The following is a 20,997-nucleotide window of genomic DNA, read 5'->3' on the forward strand; positions in this document are numbered from 1 at the left end:
TGACAGTGAAACTCAGCCAGGCTATCAAAAACGGCAAAAGCTGTGTGCGGCCAGTGAACACAAGAGTCTGTAGTCATATGGTGGAAACAGGAGCTCACACACATTATGGTGTCCATATCATGTTACATTGTCATGTCACAATATTTGTTTACATTAAGGAGGGGTTAATGCACTGAGGAGCATTTCAAGAGGAGGTTTAATCTGGTGACTGTCTCAGCTCTCTGCGTTGTATGACGTAGGCCTGTGCTGTGTATGTTACTGCATGTGCAGCCAATGGACTCTAAGATGGGCACTCAAACACTGATACAGTCTCAGACGTAAAAGTCTTTTTTCCCCATCTCTGGGTGAGAAGCATAATTTCATAGGTCTTAACTTTTGTCCTTGCTCTGAAATACACGACATTCAGTTTTCTGCATTTACAAATTGTTCAGTACAATAGATCTTCATTTTCAGAAGTATTCCCCCACAATAAATAAATCCTCACTAAGTACATCAAGGGCACACTATTATGTGCATTTGCATTTCATTATAAAATTATAAGGTGTGGACTTGCACCATATGGAAGTAAATTGTCGGGATAAAGAGTTATTTATTTATTTTATGTATTGTTCATTTTTTTGTAGGGACAGCACACAAATAAAACTAATTGCACCAGGGTTATATCACAAAACGGATTTGCATCTGTTGTGCCATGGCAGGAAGAAAAAAGAAATAACCACATGACAATAATACACTATCTAAAACAACAAAATAAATGATAGTCATTCAGGGTGAGGCAATAAATAGAATCAGCATGATGAATAAAATAAATAGTGTGGAAGTTAAAGGTGGAAGCACATTTTGTAAAAACAGCTGTGGACAAAAAGGACAGAAAAATAGGGGAACAGAGGTGTCCCTTTGAATCAAAGGTAAATTATATCAGGTCCAATATGAATACAAATACACAAAATCACTTGTTGGTTAAATAGAATTGATACATTTTAAAGGGGAGAAATTGTTGTTGGGCAGCTGCTCAGAGGTAGAAGGTTGTCCTCCAATCGAAAGATCTGTGTTTTGATCCCTGGCTCTTCAGGGTTGAAGTGTCCTTGGGAAAGAAGTGAGTGAGTGTGCGTGAATGTGCATTAGTTTGGCTCCTATGGTGGCACCTTACATAGCAGCTACTGCCATCAATGTAAAATGTGTAAGTGAATAGGTGAATGTTGACATGTGGTGTTAAGCGATTAAGTGGTCTGAAGACTAGAAAGGTGCTATATAAATGTAAGTCCATATAAAGTCCAAGTAAAGTCCAAGTCATTGGTCCATTTACCATTAAACAGTATTTTATAACCAGATCAAAGAGAATATTCCTATTTCACTTCCCTATAATAAATCCCCAGGGTATGTTCTCATTGACAACAAATTGTTGAAATCTGCAGGCTCATATATTGAAAGACCTGTTACGTAACTATTTGATCTTTCTTTTCAACAAGGAAAGTTTCCCTTGGAATGGAAACATGCGAAAACTCAACCCAGTTCCAAAGGATGCTAAAATAACTTTTACTGCACCAAACAGTCAACCAATTAGCTTACTCTCCCCCTGATCACATTTGGAAATACGTGGAAACTAATAAACTTCTTATTCATGCTCAGCATGCATATCACAAAAATGATTCTACTGAAACTGCTTTGATACATATGACAGATGAGCTGTCTTATTCCAACTACATTTTTTAATACAAAAGAAACAGTAACATTTGTAGAGTCCTGCCACAGTTTGAGATTATTCCAGCTGTGTGTCAAACCATTTTTATGCATCAAGGGTGCCGAAAACACTGAGGAAACACTGGTGTTTCCTCACTTATAGCTCCTCCGGCAAGCCTCCTAGATGCTTGCTCCTTGCTCCTTGAGATGCATTTTAGGAATTGGGACGATTTCCTTGTCACACACCAGATGATTTAGGATCATGGAGACAAGGATGCCCATTATTGTGAAATAAGAAAGATGCTGTGTTCACCAACCCTCCAGTTCCCCCTCAGGTAAACACTGTAAGCTCTGTCAGCACTGTTGCCGCTGTTTGCACTGTTATCAGGGTTAGCTGCGAGCCATGAGGTTAAAAAGTGACATACTGCCCAGTTAAAGCCACTAAATGGCAAGCTACAAACTGCCAAACCTAATCACTACTCAACAGATAAGTCCAATCATGGTTCTTTGTTTATTTATCAGGGGCAATGCACAATAATTGGCATTATGATAGAAATGCACCAGACAGAACTTTGCATTTTTCTGGGACTACCAAATGATAAATTCATTGCAATTAATGCTTTGACCTCACTTGAATTCTGTCAGGATAAATGCTCCCTGATCCAGTTTTGAAAATTCATGTCTGACCTGGTTCAAACTTTAATAACAATGGTTGGCTTTCAGAGCAATCAATTCTGACAAACACACACAGCTCGGTGTGAGCTAGGGAATTAATTCGTTTTTTTGTTCCATTTGAAACATCTCCAGATCAAGAGATGTGTTGCAAGGCCCACTTTGGTATTGTGCAAACATCTGGTACGAATTAGTGATGCATCTACAACAGAAATATGTCAACATTGCGATTAGATCTGGCAGATGTGCGTTCAAGGTTGTAGAAGAGTTCAAAGTGATGACCTTATGAAACGTACACCCTCCCTCTGAACTAAGTGTGAAACCTTGCCAGAACATAATGGATGCTGGGAAAGGCTTAGACAAAATTTGAACATTTAAATAAAGTACAAGTACCTAAAAAATTGGACTGTGGAACAGAATGGAAGATGCATTAGATATTCAGTGTGTCGAGGCTTTATTTTTCCAGGTCCGAGTGTGATCCTTAGAGCTCAGAGGATGTGAACCCTGAGGAACTGAGAGTCACTAGCAAAGTTTTCACAAGGGACCCACACAAGGAGATTTCCCACGCTTGGACTGTAATATGCTGTTGCGTTCCCTCCTCTAGTCTGTCTCTGTTCTCGCCCACTCGTCCAATATGTTTATCATGTTTCCTCCTCTCCTTTCTATCTGCTCTCTCTTACTGCACTTCTACTCCTTCTGTCACATCCTGCTCCTTGATTCCTGCTTGGTTACAAAAACACAGCAGTAGACAAGCACAAAGGGGATGTGAGGGACATCCTATGAGAGGAAAAGAAAGACCCCCAACCCTCCCCACCCGGAGGTCAGGGCCACAATGAGGTACGTCTGCCTGCATCTGAGGAGATGCACAGCACATGTCCACTCCTGGGGGAGATACTGAGGAATGTTCACATTGGGTCATCTACTGCTCTCGTCTTCACGGCCACAAAGGGGTCAGAACACTGAGTTTTCTCAACACCTATTTAAACTCCAGCTCATACTGCAATATGTGATGAAGACTGTCAGGGTTCTAAAGGGTTTGGTCTTATAATGAACTTATAGTATGCGCTCTCCAGTACATTGGCTCTGTTAACATTCAGGCTGTAACTGACGTTTGGGAAATGAGCTCATGACCTCTCTATTTTTTTCATGTCCATATCTACTTTTCACTCAAAAACATCAATCATTTATGAGAGGAATTCATTAATACCTCCTCAAAGTTAAGTGTAATTTAGATTTATGTTTTATTGATCATGTCATTTAAGTTTCATTTAAGATCAAAAGTTGGATAAACAAAGGAGAAAAAGAAGACAGGGCCTTGTATGTTAAGGTTTATTCACAGCCTTTCACTGCCCCCTGGTGCTGTAAAAAAAAAAACTCATGCAGGAATTCAGTACTGGTTTATCAACCTTGAAAAGCTACATTTTAAATCTATTTGATAAAAAAATGAATAATTATTAATAATTGATGCATTAATTGTCTCTGCTGTTATCAAAATATCCCAAATGTTGAGACTTAGTGTTGCTCAATGTTAAAAAAATAAATAAAACTAAAATGTGAATTTTTTTTAAAGACATTGGTTTCCAACTTTCTCGGTTTGTGACCCATTAAAATTAAGTAATGTCTGACAGATTAATTGGAATTTGATTGCAATTCATTGGAAAATACATTATAAATCCCTTAACTCACTGACAGGACTATTTATTACATTATTTCTTCTTTCTTTCTCTAACTAAAGGCTGTGTAGGATTTAGTGGCATTTAAATAACTATTATTCTTGCTCTGTCTAAGAGAATACTTTTCTGAAGTAGTATCTAATTGAGACTCCTTCACAGGTTATGGAATAGCTTATGAGCATGAGTTGAATTTTGCTCTTTTCTTTTTGTCTCTTTTGTTTCTTTTATCTCAGCTCCCTTTTTGTTAACCCCTGGTGTGATTTAATACTGCATTAATTAACAACTTTTCAGTAGTTGGCAAATTTAGTGATAACAACTCAAACCACTAGATGTCAGTGTCACTTCATGAATATACTCCACGGGACTGCTGTAGGAAGTACAGCACATGTGCAGACACATTTTACCAGGATACATCCAAGCTCTTTATGATTTAATATCCAAAATTATGATTATACAGCATCTAATTAACATGATTATTTAGTGAAATCCTGTACATTAAAAATTACTTTTTGTAATAACCATGAACAAAACAATTTGATTCCTTGTATTGAACCTTGTGTTAGCAAACAAACACTTATAACGTGTATTTATTTGAGCACACAACATTTTTTGTCTAATGTTGGACATGAAAGAGAAAATAAACTGGAGCATCCTACCCTGTGGAGTAGAGGTCAGCTGAGTGTTAGCTTGGAGCACTATGAGTGCTATTTATGGGCATGAATGTAACTATAAATGGTACAATCGTGTTATCGTCCTTTGCACTAATTTTGGCATCAACACCGTGGATACAATACCTTCCTTGTTGGAGAACATCACTTTGCCACTTACATTACATTACATTACATTATATTTAGCAGACGCTTTTATCCAAAGTGACTTACAGGAAGTGTATTCAACATAGGTATTCAAGAGAACTACTAGTCACCAGAAGTCATAAGTGCATCTCCTTTCTTAAACAAGCATCTAAGAGCATAAACCAGAGCAAAAGTATAGTGCAGAAGCAAATTACTACGAAAACAATAATTGCAACAAACTAATACGAATACAATAAGTGCTACAAACTAATACGAATAGGATAAGTGCAACGAACTGATACGAATACAATAAGTGCAACGAACTGATACGAATGCAATAAGTGCTACGAGGAAGGCTCCGGGTAGTACTTCTTGAAGAGGTGAGTTTTCAGCCTGCGCCTAAAGATGGGCAGCGACTCTGCTGTCCTGACGTCAGTGGGGAGTTCATTCCACCACTGAGGGGCCAGGACAGAAAAAAGCTGTGACCGGGTGGATCGGCCGCAGGGACCTCTGAGCGACGGGGCAACCAATCGCCCCGAGGCAGCAGAGCGAAGTGGTCGGGCGGGGGTGTAGGGCTTGACCAAGGCCTGGAGATAGGAAGGAGCTGTTCCTTTCACTGCCCTGTAGGCTAGCACCAGAGTCTTAAACTGGATGCAAGCTCTTACAGGGAGCCAGTGTAGAGAACGGAGAAGGGAAGTTGTGTGAGAGAACTTGGGGCGATTGAACACCAGACGTGCTGCAGCTTTCTGGACAAGCTCCAGAGGTCTGATGGCCGACGCCGGGGCTCCGGCAAGTAGTGAGTTGCAGTAGTCCAGGCGGGAGATGACCAGAGCCTGGATGAGCACCTGCGCCGTCTCCTCAGTGAGGAAGGGGCGAATCCTCCTGATGTTGTAGAGGAGGAATCTGCAGGAGCGTGTGACTGATGCAATGTTTGCTGAGAACGACAGTTGGTCGTCCAGGGTCACACCCAGATTCCTCACAGTCCGAGTTGGCGTCACCACGGCGTCACCACAAATGACAAGACCAGCTGGGTGTCGTCGGCATAACAATGGTAAGAGAAGTCATGCGAGCGAATAACAGAACCCAGGGATGTTGTGTAGATTATTAGATTACTTATACATGAAGTGTTATTATATTTCTATATAAATAAGATTGGTGATCAGACAGAGCTAATATGGATGAAAGAGACAGAGGCCTACTGATCTGTTAGGTCCTGAAGGAAATCATTCATTTCCGAATAGTCCAATCGGTTCTATATCTTTAGAGAAAAGTAGTTCCACTGTTCACAGTGATGTTTGTGGTTTAGTGTTTCTGGAAATGAATACTGCCGTGAGCATCACATATTCTGTTAACCTCGAGTAAACTGGTGTGATAAAAATATCTGAGAGGGACATCTAAAAACCACAGCAGATAGAATCCAATAAATTATCAAGTGGATCCCTACCAGGGAAACAGCAAAACTTAAAACAAACTTATGTCATGTGCTTTCCAAGCAACTGACCTCTTGTGGACGAGTGAGTAACAACTATCATCTCTGAGAAGCAAAGCTACAGTGTTCTAGCTAGGCAAAACATCTCAGGGAGGACTTCAGGATGGATTATTGGGGTGTTACATTTGTGTGAATTAAACACACAAGAGGACAGCACGGTTAATATTTTTTCTTTATTAGAGTGACAAATAATGTGGGATTTTTTCACTCCTGATAATTAACAAAGCACAGTAGACCATCTTTATTTATACCCAATTGTTAGCATTAGCGGTGTATCAACCAGAACTACAATCTTTACTTGCCCTTTAGCAAGTAGTGTTTTTAACTCACCTTTAGCATATGTAGTTTCTACATGAATGTTTTTGCAATCAGACCGGTGTTTACTGTACAAATCATTCACAAATAGTCTGAAAATCCCACCTGTGGATGGTGCAGGGGTAAACCAATCACCTTGCATTCTGCCAGTAAAGCTCTAAAGTTTAGAGCTTTACTGGCAGACTGTAAATACTGTTGATCTGTTTACAGTCTAATCAGATCAACAGTAGTTACAGTCATATAAATGAATTAAAATCTTGTCTACTTCCATCTAGCGGTTGGTCCATGTTGTCCATAATAAATTGCAGCACTTCATAATGGTACAATGAACTATCTCATTTCAGAAACATTAACCTTTCAAATAAAAGATGTAGCAAGATTTAGCACTGAGTTGGCCATCTTCACAAAACCACTTATCTGGAATTGTAAACAAATGGGAATTTTAAAGATGGATTAAATTATTTGTGGCCTTTAGGGGGCAGACATACTCAAACAAGCTGACAGATACACAGCCTCCACTAATCACTATCATATAGAAACTATGGCATAGGTGGCATCCCACTGTCACATCCATTAGACAGGGAGCAACATTAGCATTCATTTGGATTCACGTTTCTGTCTGCAAGCTCAATATTCAATCTACTTTAAGCTCTGGTTTTAACTTTACCAACAAAAAAATATTAGACTGAAAATATCAATACTCCACTATGTTGGATGCACAAACAGTTGCACGCTATTGTGAATATGTTGAGTGCAGTACAAGATCATAACCAATGTTTCAAGTGCATTTCGTTCGCAAGTGTCATAGAAGATTGTGAAAATTTGGCGTTTTATTTAAAACTTGATGTAAAAAACAATGTTTTTTCCTCCAGTATTTTCTATATATTATTGTAACAAATTAAATAATTAAATCTTCAGTCCGGAAAATTTAACATATACCTCTGCAAGGCACCTCTGACATTGTTTGCAATATGCCAAAACGTATAGAGTAAAAACAGTTTTACAGATGGCCATTGTTATGCTAAGATCTAGATCAAATGTCAAATGGTTACTATGGAGAGGGAGGCAGCATTATGAGATGTTCATATGCATCAGGCCTTTGGACCAGCTGTTGTTCACCTGACACTGGCTCCACTCTACACTGATGACATCTGAATACACAAAGTGGACATTTAGCCACATTTTGTACTCTGCCTGCTGCTGAAGTGCACCTTATCAATGCAATCACAATGGCAATAATTAACATTCTGATGAGAACTTATTAGATTACATTACATTACAGTCATTTAGCAGACGCTTTTATCCAAAGCGACTTACAATCAGTAGTATATTACATATCATTCACCCATTCACACACTGATGACAGGCTACCATGCAAGGTGCCACCATCAGACTCTAACTAACATTCATGCAACATCCAGTCCACACCGATGGCAAGCCTTCGGGAGCAACTTGGGGTTAAGTATCTTGCCCAAGGACACATCGACTGCCGAAGCCGGGTATCGAACCACCGATCCTCTGATTGGAGAACTACCTTGCTCTCCATTACGCCACTTTAACTGTAAAGACCTTGTTCTGATATTACTAAAGTAGCATTCTGCATGTCGGCTGCTATAGTCTGGATTTTGTGATAAGAATAAAAATAAACTTTTCTTCCTGCTTGTGTTCAGACAATTCTTAACCACCAACCCTCTGATTGGAGAACTACCTTGCTCTCCACTACGCCACAGCCGCCCGATAACATCATTATCACTGTAATACATGCAAATATTACCAAACCAGAGGGGTTTTGTAGTATCCTCTTTGTGTTTCCTACATGCTTGGTTGGCAGACAGCAGAGAAAGCAGCTTCGCTCTTATTTATTATCTGGAGTAGATGGCTTGTGCAAACAGTTGCACCTAATAATAAAGTTTTATTGCTCATCTATTACGTGAATGCTGTCACATAATCTCTCTGTGCTTCCTGTTTGCTAGAAAGCTCTTTCTTATTCACATGATATGGGACAATAGCTCAGGGCAGGCGGATGCTTACATTGTCAGAGGTCTTTATAAGACAGAGCAGAGCGGTTTCCAAGGTGAATAACAGTTCTGCACAACATCAGTTGCAGAAGGCCTCATGATTCAGAGCAAATATATCATTTAGGTCATGTGAAGTGTTTAACAAGCAGACTGAGACAGAATTTGCACGTGGTTTTGCATATACTCCACCTGACCGTGACATGTTTACATGTTATGTTTTATCTCTGTCACCGGGTTGAGTAGGTGAGATACTTAAAATACTACTGGTATCAGAAATGTCATAATAACTGTGTATTCATTAGTGATACTGTGTCATATCTAAGTGTGTGCTGCTCAGCAACTCATTGTAAATCCCAAAAATCAAAAGAATTCTTAAACCATGATCTTCTTTCAATAAGGACAACACATTTTAGTATTTTTTTTCAAATAATTTACTTTATTTGCATGGACGTAAAAAAAGATAACAGTGATATAAATATCATAATCTAAATTAAATTGCACATTTTTTCATGTTCGGTAAAAAAATGAAAAATATATTACAGGCAAATAAATAAGTAAGTACCTTACATGTCTGTTCATAAACAGTGTAAAACTTCAACAGAGAGACATTGCACATCACAACCACAAGCATTTGCCAATTGGCATAGAAAAAAGTGCTTTTCTTCTTCCCTCCTGTTTGATTGTCACTTTGATTGTCTGTTTTACTTTCACTCGACCTTGATGTCCAAACCATGTCTGTGTTCACGCAACAGTCCACTTAAGGCATCAACCTCCATTTTTTCCTCCATTGTCCCTTTCTCTTCAATCTTCGGCGTCTACAGAACACGCCCATCCACGGCTGCTCTTGTGGCGATCTGTGCATCTGCACCCGCAGAGTCCAGCTTCGTGGTGCAGCAGCTAACGCCATGCATTTCTTGCCTTCTCAAACCTTGAGGCGAACCACTAACAATCCTCGATGGAGAGAGTTCACACCTTTTTTTCCTGCTGGGGCTGCTTGTTGGCCTTGCTGGCGCTCGATGTGGCTTGGCACACTAGATCCCTGTAGGTCGGAGAGCGGAGGAAGCGAGGGTAGCAGTCTTTGGCCATGAGCATGTAGATCTTGTGCTGGGCCGGTTCAAAGCAAGAAGGGGAAGACACCAGCATGTTGGCTCTGGTGATGTCACGAGTTTCGTGATCGATGTTAATCTGGTGAAAAAAGGACAAGGAGAAAGAACCAGATTATTATTTTTTTTCATCTAGTAAGGGTTAGAAGTTTTATCAATGCCCAACTGGAAAGTGTGTTTTTGGACCTCATCATCTAACTTTTAGGATTCAGATTCAAATCCTTTGTTGAGGTTGGTGTTTCCTTACCTCTCGTGGAGCGTCACTGCCGATGAATTCATCATAGATCTTCTGGGCTTTGGCTGGTAATTTGGTTGTAGACTTGGTATTCCTGTAATCTTCACAGGCAAAGTAGAACAAAATGTTCTCCTCGCTGAACTCAGACACCAGGAAGGCTGTGTAGGCACACAGTCCATCTGAGGAGAGAGAGACAATTTATTTAATTTAATTAATTACTGCATATAATGGTCCCCGCAGGGGCTGCTTGCGTCTGTTCCCATCACTACAGTATGCGTTTACTGGACATGCTGCTTAGTGTGCTTATGTGTCAGAAATGCTAAAATTTTGATATTTACTTACATTTGCTGGACAGGAGTTGTTCAAAGGACTCTTTCCACCTAAGGCACTCCTCCAGGGTTGGCCTGAAAAAGATGAAGAGAGAATAGATTAGACCCAGAGTTTCAATCAAGCACACAGTGACAAAGGTAAAATGAAGTTTTAGTAACATATAGGACAGTGTGTGAGATGCTTACTTGTTTTGCCCTATTTTGCAGCAGGATAGATTCCAAGTGGATTTTTGCAAAATGCTTCCCAGCCTTGCTTTCAACTCCTTGGCTCTGTGAGAAAAAGAAGACAGGTTAGATACATTTTTCACAAGATCTTGATTTGCATTCTGACAAACCATTACTGTGCAGTAAAATACAGCTCACGAGAATCCATACTGCAAAGTCTAAATATAGCATAACCTGAATCTGACTCTTTTAGCTTCTCAAATGCTCTCACACAGATACAAAAAGATAAAATAAAATGCTGTCTTCCCTATCCTGTAATGCAAACATCAGCCATGTGGATATTTGCATGAAACTTCATGTACCTTTCCAAGCAGCCGGTAGAAAGCGATGCCAGTCCTTTGCACATACTGATCGAGAGGTTGGAGCTGGTAAAGTTGGTTGCAGGTGGCAGTTAAATATCCGTTTGGTAAAGCTCAGTAGGGAGAGAGATTTTCTGTGAGTCTGGTAAGAGCCAGAGCAGAGTATTTATAGTCCCACCTCCCCTGCTTTTTACATGTCATCAGCCCTCTCAGCCAACCACAGAGAGGTGGAGAGAGAGAGGTTGAGAGAGAGAGGTAGAGAGAAAAGAGGGGGGGAGGTGAAATGACAAAAGTCACTGATATTCTGCAGTACAGTATGTTTTTCTTGCTTGTCCCTGAAAACACGCCACAGTGAATCTTTTGGTGTTTTCTTTTTCGCCCCTTCTTTTTCAAAACAGCTTATTAACACACACGGAAGATTCCACTGTCTAGATGTGAGAAAATTGTTAAACTTGGCACATATAGTTTCTAACAGTTTTTCCTCATACATTGAATTTATAACAATCCTCACATAGGTAAAACCATGAAATTTGATCACTGCATTAAATCCATCTTAAGTATTTTGGGAGCAGTGGGCTATTGTATTCTAGCATCAAACTTGTGTTTTATCATCAAATACTACTTGTTACAAAATAGAGCTTGTATAAATTAAGGTTTCAATCAATCAGTCAGTGTGTATGATCTAACCTTACAAGCCAATACGCTAATAACGTCGAGTGGTAACTGCAATCACACCCAGCATCTTTATGGACCCTATAAAAGGAGTTCATTCAAAGGACTGATGGGAAGGATATGTGGTATTTACTCTGTTTAATTATATTACTGTAAGAAAGCTGGACGTAAAGCTCACTGCTCGCCACAATAAAGCTGAAGCGGGAACGTTTACCATATGGCGAGTTGCAGGTTGCTTATCAAAGATTTGTCAGTTAATAAATCAAATTGAATTGCCAATAGAAAATCTTAGGAAATACGACACTGAAGAATGGTTATAATTCTAAGTGCCGTACAGTGGCCTCTAGCTGGCATATTTCCAAAAACATATAATACAATAAATCCTAATAATGTCTTATGAATTTGTTGTTGTTCTCTTTAAAACTCAAAGACCTTGTGCCACCAGAGCCAACACAGGAACTAAAAGCGTTAAAGACTTTCAACCACAAATGACAATGGAAACATTGTTTTCCACCCGTTATGCAAGTAGAACCATCGGCATTTCAAGGAATTGAGACCCAACAGGGGCATGTGATAGATATAGTTTACTCCTCTCTAATAAAATATATATCAATAAAGTTTTGTTTTCAGATGTCAGTGGTTTTATTATGAAATGTCATACAAATGTGTTAATTAAGTCATTAAGAAGCAGCTATACACAGGATCTTCAGTAAGCGCAGTCAGTGTATGTTTTCCTCTTTAGATGGAGAGAGTAAAATGCCAAGAAAATGTTTTGCATATACTGACAAAAGGAACAATAATTACTTTTCATCTTAAAAACTTGTCATCCAGTTCAACAGTATGGCTCATTGATGTGTTTTATGTTATCTGGACAGCATGCAGAACGCAGAGGAATTACATATCCCAGGCTTTGGATACACAAGCAATACTTGTTTTTAGTAGGATCCACTCATTGTTGGTTTAGGTCTTTTCATGGAATTTGAGGATAATAAGAAAACTATATAACCCGAACAGAATTTCTTTGTACGTATGGCTTTGGTCATTTGTTTAAATGCTTAAAACAACCTTTGTGTTTTCCTTGCAATCGACCTTTTCCAGTGAATGATGATTGTGTCCTCTCAGATGCAATAGTCTTAGTAGACTAATGGTTTTAGACGATATGAAAAGACCGCTGTTTGCATCCCACTACCTGCCAATAGTTTTTTCCCTTTAATCATCGTGATCATTTCCTGACCTTCAAGCAAGACCTTAACCTAAGAGGTAGAAGATCAGATATTAGTCATGTTTGGAATAGCTGCTCAAATGGGTAGTTTTGAAAGGCGCTGGCATAACAAGGGGTTACAACTTACGCTTACGACTGTTGCCATATCCCTGGGCTAAAGAGGAAGCAGCTCAAAGGGCACTTCCTGTGATACAGAAGCATTAAGCAAGATCTCACCTTGTACCATGAGAAGGCAGCACTGATTAGGTTGAGTCAGCTAATGGAAATGGATGTGAAGAGCAACAAGGGATGACCTAAACTGTCCAGATTCATTGGACTTTGGAGGATTTAATTGCCCCTTTTTCGTTGCCAGGGAAGAAACAAAGGTTGTCTAAGAAGCCTGGGGGATCCCGGCCACCCACTCAACTACTCATACACTCATACTGTGATGTCAGCACACTTCTGCGCCTCTGACAGTCCTATTGACACGGCAAACCGGAAACTAGTCAATAAAAGAGCGACCATGGAGAAGAATCTGTATCATATTGTTGAGTGAAGGGCTTTTCTGGAAGCGAGACATTCACTGTCCTTGAAGCTCGCTGATGCAACACACACATACACACCAGCCTAACACGTCACATCACTATGTGCGCAAACAACATTTCTATTAGACTGATATAACACTAAAAAACTCAAAAAATAAAGCTGAAGAGGATTGGAACATGAAGAAATCAGCTTTGAAGGCAGTCCCTGTGTTTAAGCATTCAACCCTTTGTGACAGTGATAGTTAATAATGTTACAGACTGATGTGAAATATATATTAAAGCTGTGAGAGAGGGCTGTAACATCTTCTTTCTCAGAAAAACTCTTCCGGTGAAATCTCTAACTAAGATCTAAGCAACAGAGAGTTTCATTGTTTGATCAACCACCTCCTAGTGATGCCGTTGGTTGCCCTACGGTTATCATGCCTCCCTTCACACTTATGATAACCATATGGCATGGTACCCTTGAAAGTTTTGGGATTCAATTATCTAATAGTTAAATGGTCATTGCTAACATACAGGAATATCTGCCCTGGTTAATCATATTTCTGTAAAATACATCTTCATTCACAATCAGCTATTCAATGGGGGCAGCGATGACAGCAGCATCTTGTGATATCTGGAACCTGGTAATGCTCTGAGGAGGCTCCGGGCATTTTTTCCCTTCCGACAACACACTCTGGATCAACAAATGAAGGAGCCTCATATCTTAGAAGCAAGTCTTGAATGAGAGTTTTGTTGCAAGACATTTGCCTTAACTTCTTTTAGAAATGGTGAAGGAAACAAAAATAGTACTAAAAAATTATTTCAAGAACTCATATCTGTGTCAAAATGAATCCCAGTGTAGACTTTTTTTTATCTGCTCCGAATGTCAAAATGTCCTTTATACGCGAACAAGGGAAAAAAAACACCAAATAAATGAACAAAATGTATGTTTAATGTGTCGCGTTGTAATATTAAATAGCACCAAGGAAATGCTTCACCAGACAATCCTGAAGTGACATTTACCTGTATGAGTGAGTTTCCAACGAAATGTCACATCTCACTCCTAGCTTACTTCATCTCCTCTGGGACAGAATCGAGGCTGAAGCCGATTTAGGACACTTACGTCTCAGGGCCCTACTTTACCTCAACCCACAAATCTATTCAGATCATTTGCATTCGGACTAAGCCGTTTTACCTCAGGCTACCTGATATTAGAATTCGTTTTTCATCTCTGTTCATTTTGAACCCAGTGAGGACCTCTCTATTTAATATGGGCTCAGCTGTGATGGAGGGAAAGCTCATATTCAGCTCAGTGGGCTCCTTTCACTGTTCACTTCCAACTGCGGAGATGAAAAAACAGGATTGGGATCATTTGGGGGATTCTGTTATGCCACCCTGCGCAATGCATTGTTGCCGAAGAGAAAAATGACAAATAAATCAGAAGAGGTCCCTAATACCTCACTGTCACTACCATGTCATAAACAGAGTATGCCTGAAAAAAAAGACCACCAACAGGCAATAACAGTAAGATTTTGAATTATAAATTACACCCTGATGGCAACAAGTATTGTGTGCAAAAACTACATTTCTGCTCAAAACTAGTTTGCATCCATATCCTTGGAGTTAAGGATAACTGGTGGTCTAAAATACCTTACCAAGCCTAGCTTTAAGTTGAATTAATATCTTTCTAAAACATTCACCCCCCCCAAAAAAAGATGAATATGATAACTTCTTTGAGGATTAGATTTATTGCAGAGCTGTTGTATTAGACTGTATTATTTTCAATAAACAGGCAGCTGGTTGAAACACATGGAGCAGCTGTTGCGATGACACAGTCGAAGTTAACTGAACAAGTTGTCTTATGTGTGAACTTCCAGTGTGCTGCCAGACTGCTGATGCCTGTGTACACCATGTTCATGTGCGCTAAATAAAACTTAATGGAGTCAATGTGAGTGAGCTTCTCTGCAGACTTGGTATGACTTCATGCCTGAGGAAGTGCTGAAAGCAAAGCAGAAGCAATCTTATTTGAGTTATTTCCCCGCATTTGTTTATCTTGGAGAAGATAAGGTTAAAACTGGGGAAAACCCTACATCCTAGCCTCATGTCAATGCCACAGGAAGTGCCTGTAATGTTTCCTGGCACTACATCGGCGGCCTTGTTTGTTTGTTTTTTTCTCAAGGTCCGCCAGAGCGGTGAGTCAGTGAAGAGCCGAGGGGAACAGCTGAAAGCCCATTTAAACCAATAACTGAATGGAAACATTCAAACAGATATGAGTGAATTGCTGGGAAATTCTGGCCAATGGATCTGGACAGTATAAGACATTTTTGAAATGGAGATCCAAACAAACAAAATGGATGATTTAACTTATTTTGGTCCTGATGCTTATGCGTTGTTTATTCATTTTGTTGTTGAGTATAATGAGTGGAGCAAATGCATGGTCTAATGCCAGATATCTCTCCATAGACTAAAAAAAAAAAAGCTTTGGTCATCCTTTTTTAATGAAGGGTTTTATCATTGTCATTTTTCATCAGTAGCCTATGTAAATCGGGAATTACATGGTTATAACATTTTAAACATTTCAAAATGGAGACTTCTGCATGTTTACAACTTTGAATATTACATTACAGGGATACTGGCATTGTCCAATTGATACCCCAAATCAATCTTAGGGAAAATACTAGATAAGATACATAATTGTGTGTTTTCATGGTGTTTCATAATACAGCACCAGGTGTAAACAAAGCTTTCACTTTGCTACATTTTTTCATTTCCATGGATGAGTTGGCAGAACTATGTTTATTTTCTCCATCATATCTATATGCTAAGCTAAGAGAGGTATCAATCTTTTCATCTATCCATTTAAATGAAAAAAAAAATAGGTCATGCAGTTCCACATCAGACAGATCACATTTTTTATTGCTGCCATTCCTGGGAATGTGACATATCATGATAGAGCAACACCTTCAAATGAGGCCAAATCCTTGTTTGGCTGGGTTGTAAATGGGGCTCACATTTGACACGTGTTTTCAAAGCATATATTTTCACCACGATGAGACTGCAGGGTTCTGTCCTAATAAAAATATCTTCAGAGTAATATATTTTCATATTGATAATGTATTTACCGAATGCAGCCTTGGCCTTAGTGTAAAATTCACATAAATGTTTCCTGAAATCTAATTTTAAAAACTGAGCTCTCAGTATTTAAAATTCTCAGGAAATAAAATGTTTCTTCGTCTCAACTATTATTCTTAGTTTAGGTTAAAATATTTAAAAGACATAAAGATACATCGCAGTATTAGATGGGTATGTCAAATATGTAACCTTATTCACTAGTAGAACAAAAAGTGCTTGGACAGTTGTATTTTTCACAAGCCTCTAAACATTTGTGAAGTGGTCCGGTTTGGTCTCTTGGGGGATTGCATCTGGCAGTGTGCACCGAGGACCCTCAGGTTGCTCATCTGTCTGATCGTCCTCTGGGGAGGAGAGGAGCATGCATGCCTGCCGCAGGCCCAACCAGATGCTCACCGTGGCTGTTAAACAATAACTACTTTTTTCTTGTGATGTTCTGTTGGAGTTGGCACTCCATGCTGTGTCTGTCTAGTTGTGCAAGATATGTGTGGTCACACTACCTACTTTACTTTGTTACAAGAACTGAAATGGAACTGAATGGAAGAAGTGCAGTGTGCACCATCAGTGCAGTGTGCAATTATACATCAGGTAGTGAAGAACAAGCTGGCTGGATGCTTCACGTACAGTAGCAGGTGGTAGCTGTGATTCTTAAGCGAGATGTTCGACATTAGCATGCTAATATTTGGTAATTTGCATTTATTTGACCATAAACCAAAGTATGGGCCAATTGAAATGTTGAGCTGCACACTAGATGAGAAGTCAGGAGATCAGGGAGTGGTAAGGATTCATTGCTTATCGAACCATGTATGTCTTTAGCAGTTGTTGTTCCAATAACACATTTTCTGAAGATATTTCACTAATGTCATTTTGACCATAATGTGAGGAACCTGAACGTCTTTACCGAATGTCATAGCAGTCCATCTAAATGCAATCAAGTTATTTTATTCCAAACCAAAAATGGTGGTGAAGGTAGGAGGATGAGCATCTTCACTGGACCAAATCTTCAGTAATTCCATATGGCTCTTTGACCGAGTCTGATGATGACTGGAATGGACAAATAACTGAGCTTTTACTGTAAATCATTCATCAATTTGTTGATATAATCTCTTTATAATGTGAATCTGCAAGGATGGGAGGCACTAGCTGCGATATTTGGAAAACCAAACAAAAATGTAATATTTATAGACTTTTCGCTCTCCGTTGTGGATTACTACACAGTTTGATTTGCAGCCTAAAGATTTTCTGCTGTGGTGGATTGAGCATCACTTGTGGTAATCCATTTTGTTCATACAAACCCCATAGTTCCTTTCAAATTGAACTATATAAAAATCAAAGTAGGCTTTAATATGTGTCTTTATGAAAAAAACAAACATAATCTCTACGGCCAAATAAACAAGTGTCTTTTTAAAAGATAACCCATTTAAAAAAAATATGATTGTACCTTCTTTCCTCTCAGCAATATGCCACTGCCTCGTCTGTCTATCAGCTGCCTTCTTGGATATCACCACCCAATCTTTTTAACAGTATGACGTGAGTGAATTCATCATTTCCTGTGTACATATTTACATACAGTATTTGGTGGATGCCTGCCATCAACACTGGTAACCAGGAGCATCTAACTTAAAAAAGAAAAAAAGCCACTGTGAAAAATCATAAAACCTTTTTAATTAATTAATTAATTAAATTCTTATAAAAAAGTATACAATTCTCATTTAATAAATAAATATGTGAATTTATTAATTCATTATCAGAGCCAAGTAAATCTATTCCTTAAAAGGTGCCGAAGTCAATCTAGAGCAAGCACACGCGGCACAGCACGCGGCACAGCACGTGTCCCGTCTGTGAATGTTGTGAACGTGTTTCGGTCATGTCATCATAGGAGGCACGACTGACACATTTAATTTAACAAGCATTTTCTTTTCATCCAGAACTGCGTTGCTATTATTTTAAGGACAAAACCTGTCAATCATTTGTTCTGGCTTAATTTGTGCTGTAAACATCTGTTTTGTCACGTGTGCTCTCAATTTTACCCTGAAAGATCATTGAAATGTATGTGTGTGTGTGAGTGTGTGTATCATGAGGTGTGTAGTGGAGAGAGGTGGAGTGTAATGAGAGGAGCAGGGTTATCTGGCTGAGCTGAAACAGATTTCACAGTCATGAATAAAGTATAACAGTGATGTTCTCTCCAACAAAACCACCTCCAGCTGTTAAATGACTGACTCGTAGGTGGTCCTTTACCAGAAGAGCTTGCCCTGGAGAAATCACTGATAATGATTAACTTGACGCTGAATGGCTTTGTTTTTTTTCCTGCTGTACCCCATAAGGGGTTGTGAAACGTTGGACCCAGACAACAACAGGACTGATATTTGACTCTTGTCAACATCACATACACACACTATGAATGTACCTGCTGCCTTGGAGATCATAACAAACAATCATTCATGTCAATACCTGGGAGCAGCAGGTACTGTTATTCCCAGAGACTGTTGTTTGTGACTAAAAACAAGAGGTGACACACAAGTGGACAATCCAGTCCTATGGGAATTTGACCTGATGGTACACTGTACAGAGAGATTTGTTGAGATATAATGTTTAAAAGGTGCTGCTCTTCATGTTTTTTTTTGCAATACCAAGATGAATATAAAACAGCCTGAAATAACACGGAATTGTACTGCAATTAAGAACGTGTTTTTCCTTGCCTTGTATTTTGAGTTGACCCAGTTCTAAATTTTGTAATTTGAGTGCTTTACCACCTCCCCCTAAACAACGACTGTTGAATGATAAACAGTAGTCTCTTATTGTTTTGCCCAGAGCACTAAAAGCCACCCTGGAATCTAACCAATGGAAACTTTTTTATTTTTTATTTAACACAACATTTTTGTTCGTATTCATGCTCACTATATTACAGGTATTCTGCATTGCTTTTCCTCTTAATTTGCACATGTAGTGCACAAACTTGATATTACGTATTAGTTGTTGTTCATATGGTCAGCTAATTGCAAAAAGCCAGAAAAACTAATACTGTTACCGGAAAATAGCATAATAGCATAACAGGGCCTGTTTAAGACTTTTGACTGCAAATTGCAGACCTGTTATAGAGTGATTTATATAGCAATTTTGGATACACTGATGTAAATGCTAGAGTGCATGCATATAGAAATTAACTGACTTTGTTACTAATCAGGCATTTATTTTATTTGACTATTCTTCTTTCCTGCTTATTATTCCGATGGTAAATAGAAACCAGACATTACAATGCTAAATCTTTCATCCAAAAATGAAACGGAGAGCTGAATCACTAACCAGATTGAGTTTTTTTTTTCTTCTCTGGTCTCATTGGTCTCAAGTATTTTATAATGATGGTTTCATCATTATAAAATGGCATTGGAATCGAGGTCAATCCGTCTGTCTGATCAGTGGATGAATGCATTTTTATATCTCTAATACCCTTTCGGTATGATGAGAATAAAGCCACGCAGCGCACAAAATATGGATGCAGATTCATTTTTAATCGCAAAATATAGTGGGGAGGTTACATTCATGTGGAACACAGTAACATACCTTATAGGGTGATATGTTGTTCAGCCAGTTTGGTTGCATTTCCCAAAAATTGGCCTTTACAGTGCACATGCAAAAAATACAAATATTTGCCTTCCCTGAAATCTTTTCGAATTTTCTTACTTTAAAAAGGAGTGCAAGTGCTGAGGGAGCACATTTCAAACACATTGTCATGTTACTGACATTTTTTTGCAGATATTTTCATTACATACTGTACATGTTGAAGAATATCTAAATAGTTATTCTGAGTATTGCATCATGCTGAACATTGTTTAGGAAATTTGCACAACACATTTTTCAACCTTAGAACAGATTCTTTGGGGGTCGGGGCTGATGCTTTCAATTCACCACTAGCAGTAGGCCAATGTTTGAAATTCTGTTTAATGAAGCACTGCATGCTCATTATGCGGTACATTGTAGCAAATTGATTATGTACTAAATTGCAATTTCCATTTAAGTAAGGTACTGGTATTAATTACTGGTCAGCACTTCCAAACTTTAGTCAAATATTGAGTCACTTTTAAATCCAATGTTGATTTGTAAGAGATAACATTTAACAATTGTGTTTTTGTTCAATGACGTGGCCTAAATCAAATAAAAAAATACATGAATGATAATAAATCACTACATAATCCTGTTAGGCAATGAATGATTGGTCCAATAGGATGCACTATATATACACACCATACGGAGCAGGTTCAACAGGGACGATAGCACATTTCTGTTTCCTGAATAGGAGTGAATTGAAAAAAAAAAGTAACCCAACCCTTCATTATACTCAACATTTAATGTCACATAGAATACCTGCAAGAGTTTACAATACACAGGATTATGTCGTTATATCAATATCTAAGTGCAATCTAATTTGGCACAGTTTCAGATATTAAGTGTTCACTCACTTAATTGTTCAATGTAAACACACAAACTACCCTATAGATCTAGTCACCTGCATACGACGGTGTCTATTTCCTAAAGAACTTAAGATAAGTAGAGGTAGTGCAGGGTGATACAAAGTTAATGATATTTATCACCATACATATTATTTTCCAGATGGAATATATCCACACAGAAGCCTACT

General features: G+C 38.8%; 1 protein-coding gene across 1 annotated transcript; it reads right to left on the minus strand.

Moving 5' to 3' along the window:
• Positions 1–9,090: 9,090 nt before the first annotated feature.
• rgs16 (regulator of G protein signaling 16) lies at positions 9,091–10,940 on the minus strand. The gene is made up of 5 exons (XM_054603033.1): positions 10,836–10,940; positions 10,495–10,578; positions 10,322–10,383; positions 9,992–10,158; positions 9,091–9,826 (listed from the first exon to the last, which is right to left on the minus strand). The coding sequence occupies exons 1-5, from the start codon at positions 10,877–10,879 to the stop codon at positions 9,608–9,610; spliced, it is 576 nt and encodes a 191-aa protein (XP_054459008.1). The 5' UTR covers positions 10,880–10,940; the 3' UTR covers positions 9,091–9,607.
• Between the last annotated feature and the right edge of the window lie 10,057 nt (positions 10,941–20,997).

This window comes from Anoplopoma fimbria, chromosome 8 (assembly GCF_027596085.1).
Source record: "Anoplopoma fimbria isolate UVic2021 breed Golden Eagle Sablefish chromosome 8, Afim_UVic_2022, whole genome shotgun sequence".
Lineage (NCBI taxonomy): Eukaryota > Metazoa > Chordata > Actinopteri > Perciformes > Anoplopomatidae > Anoplopoma > Anoplopoma fimbria.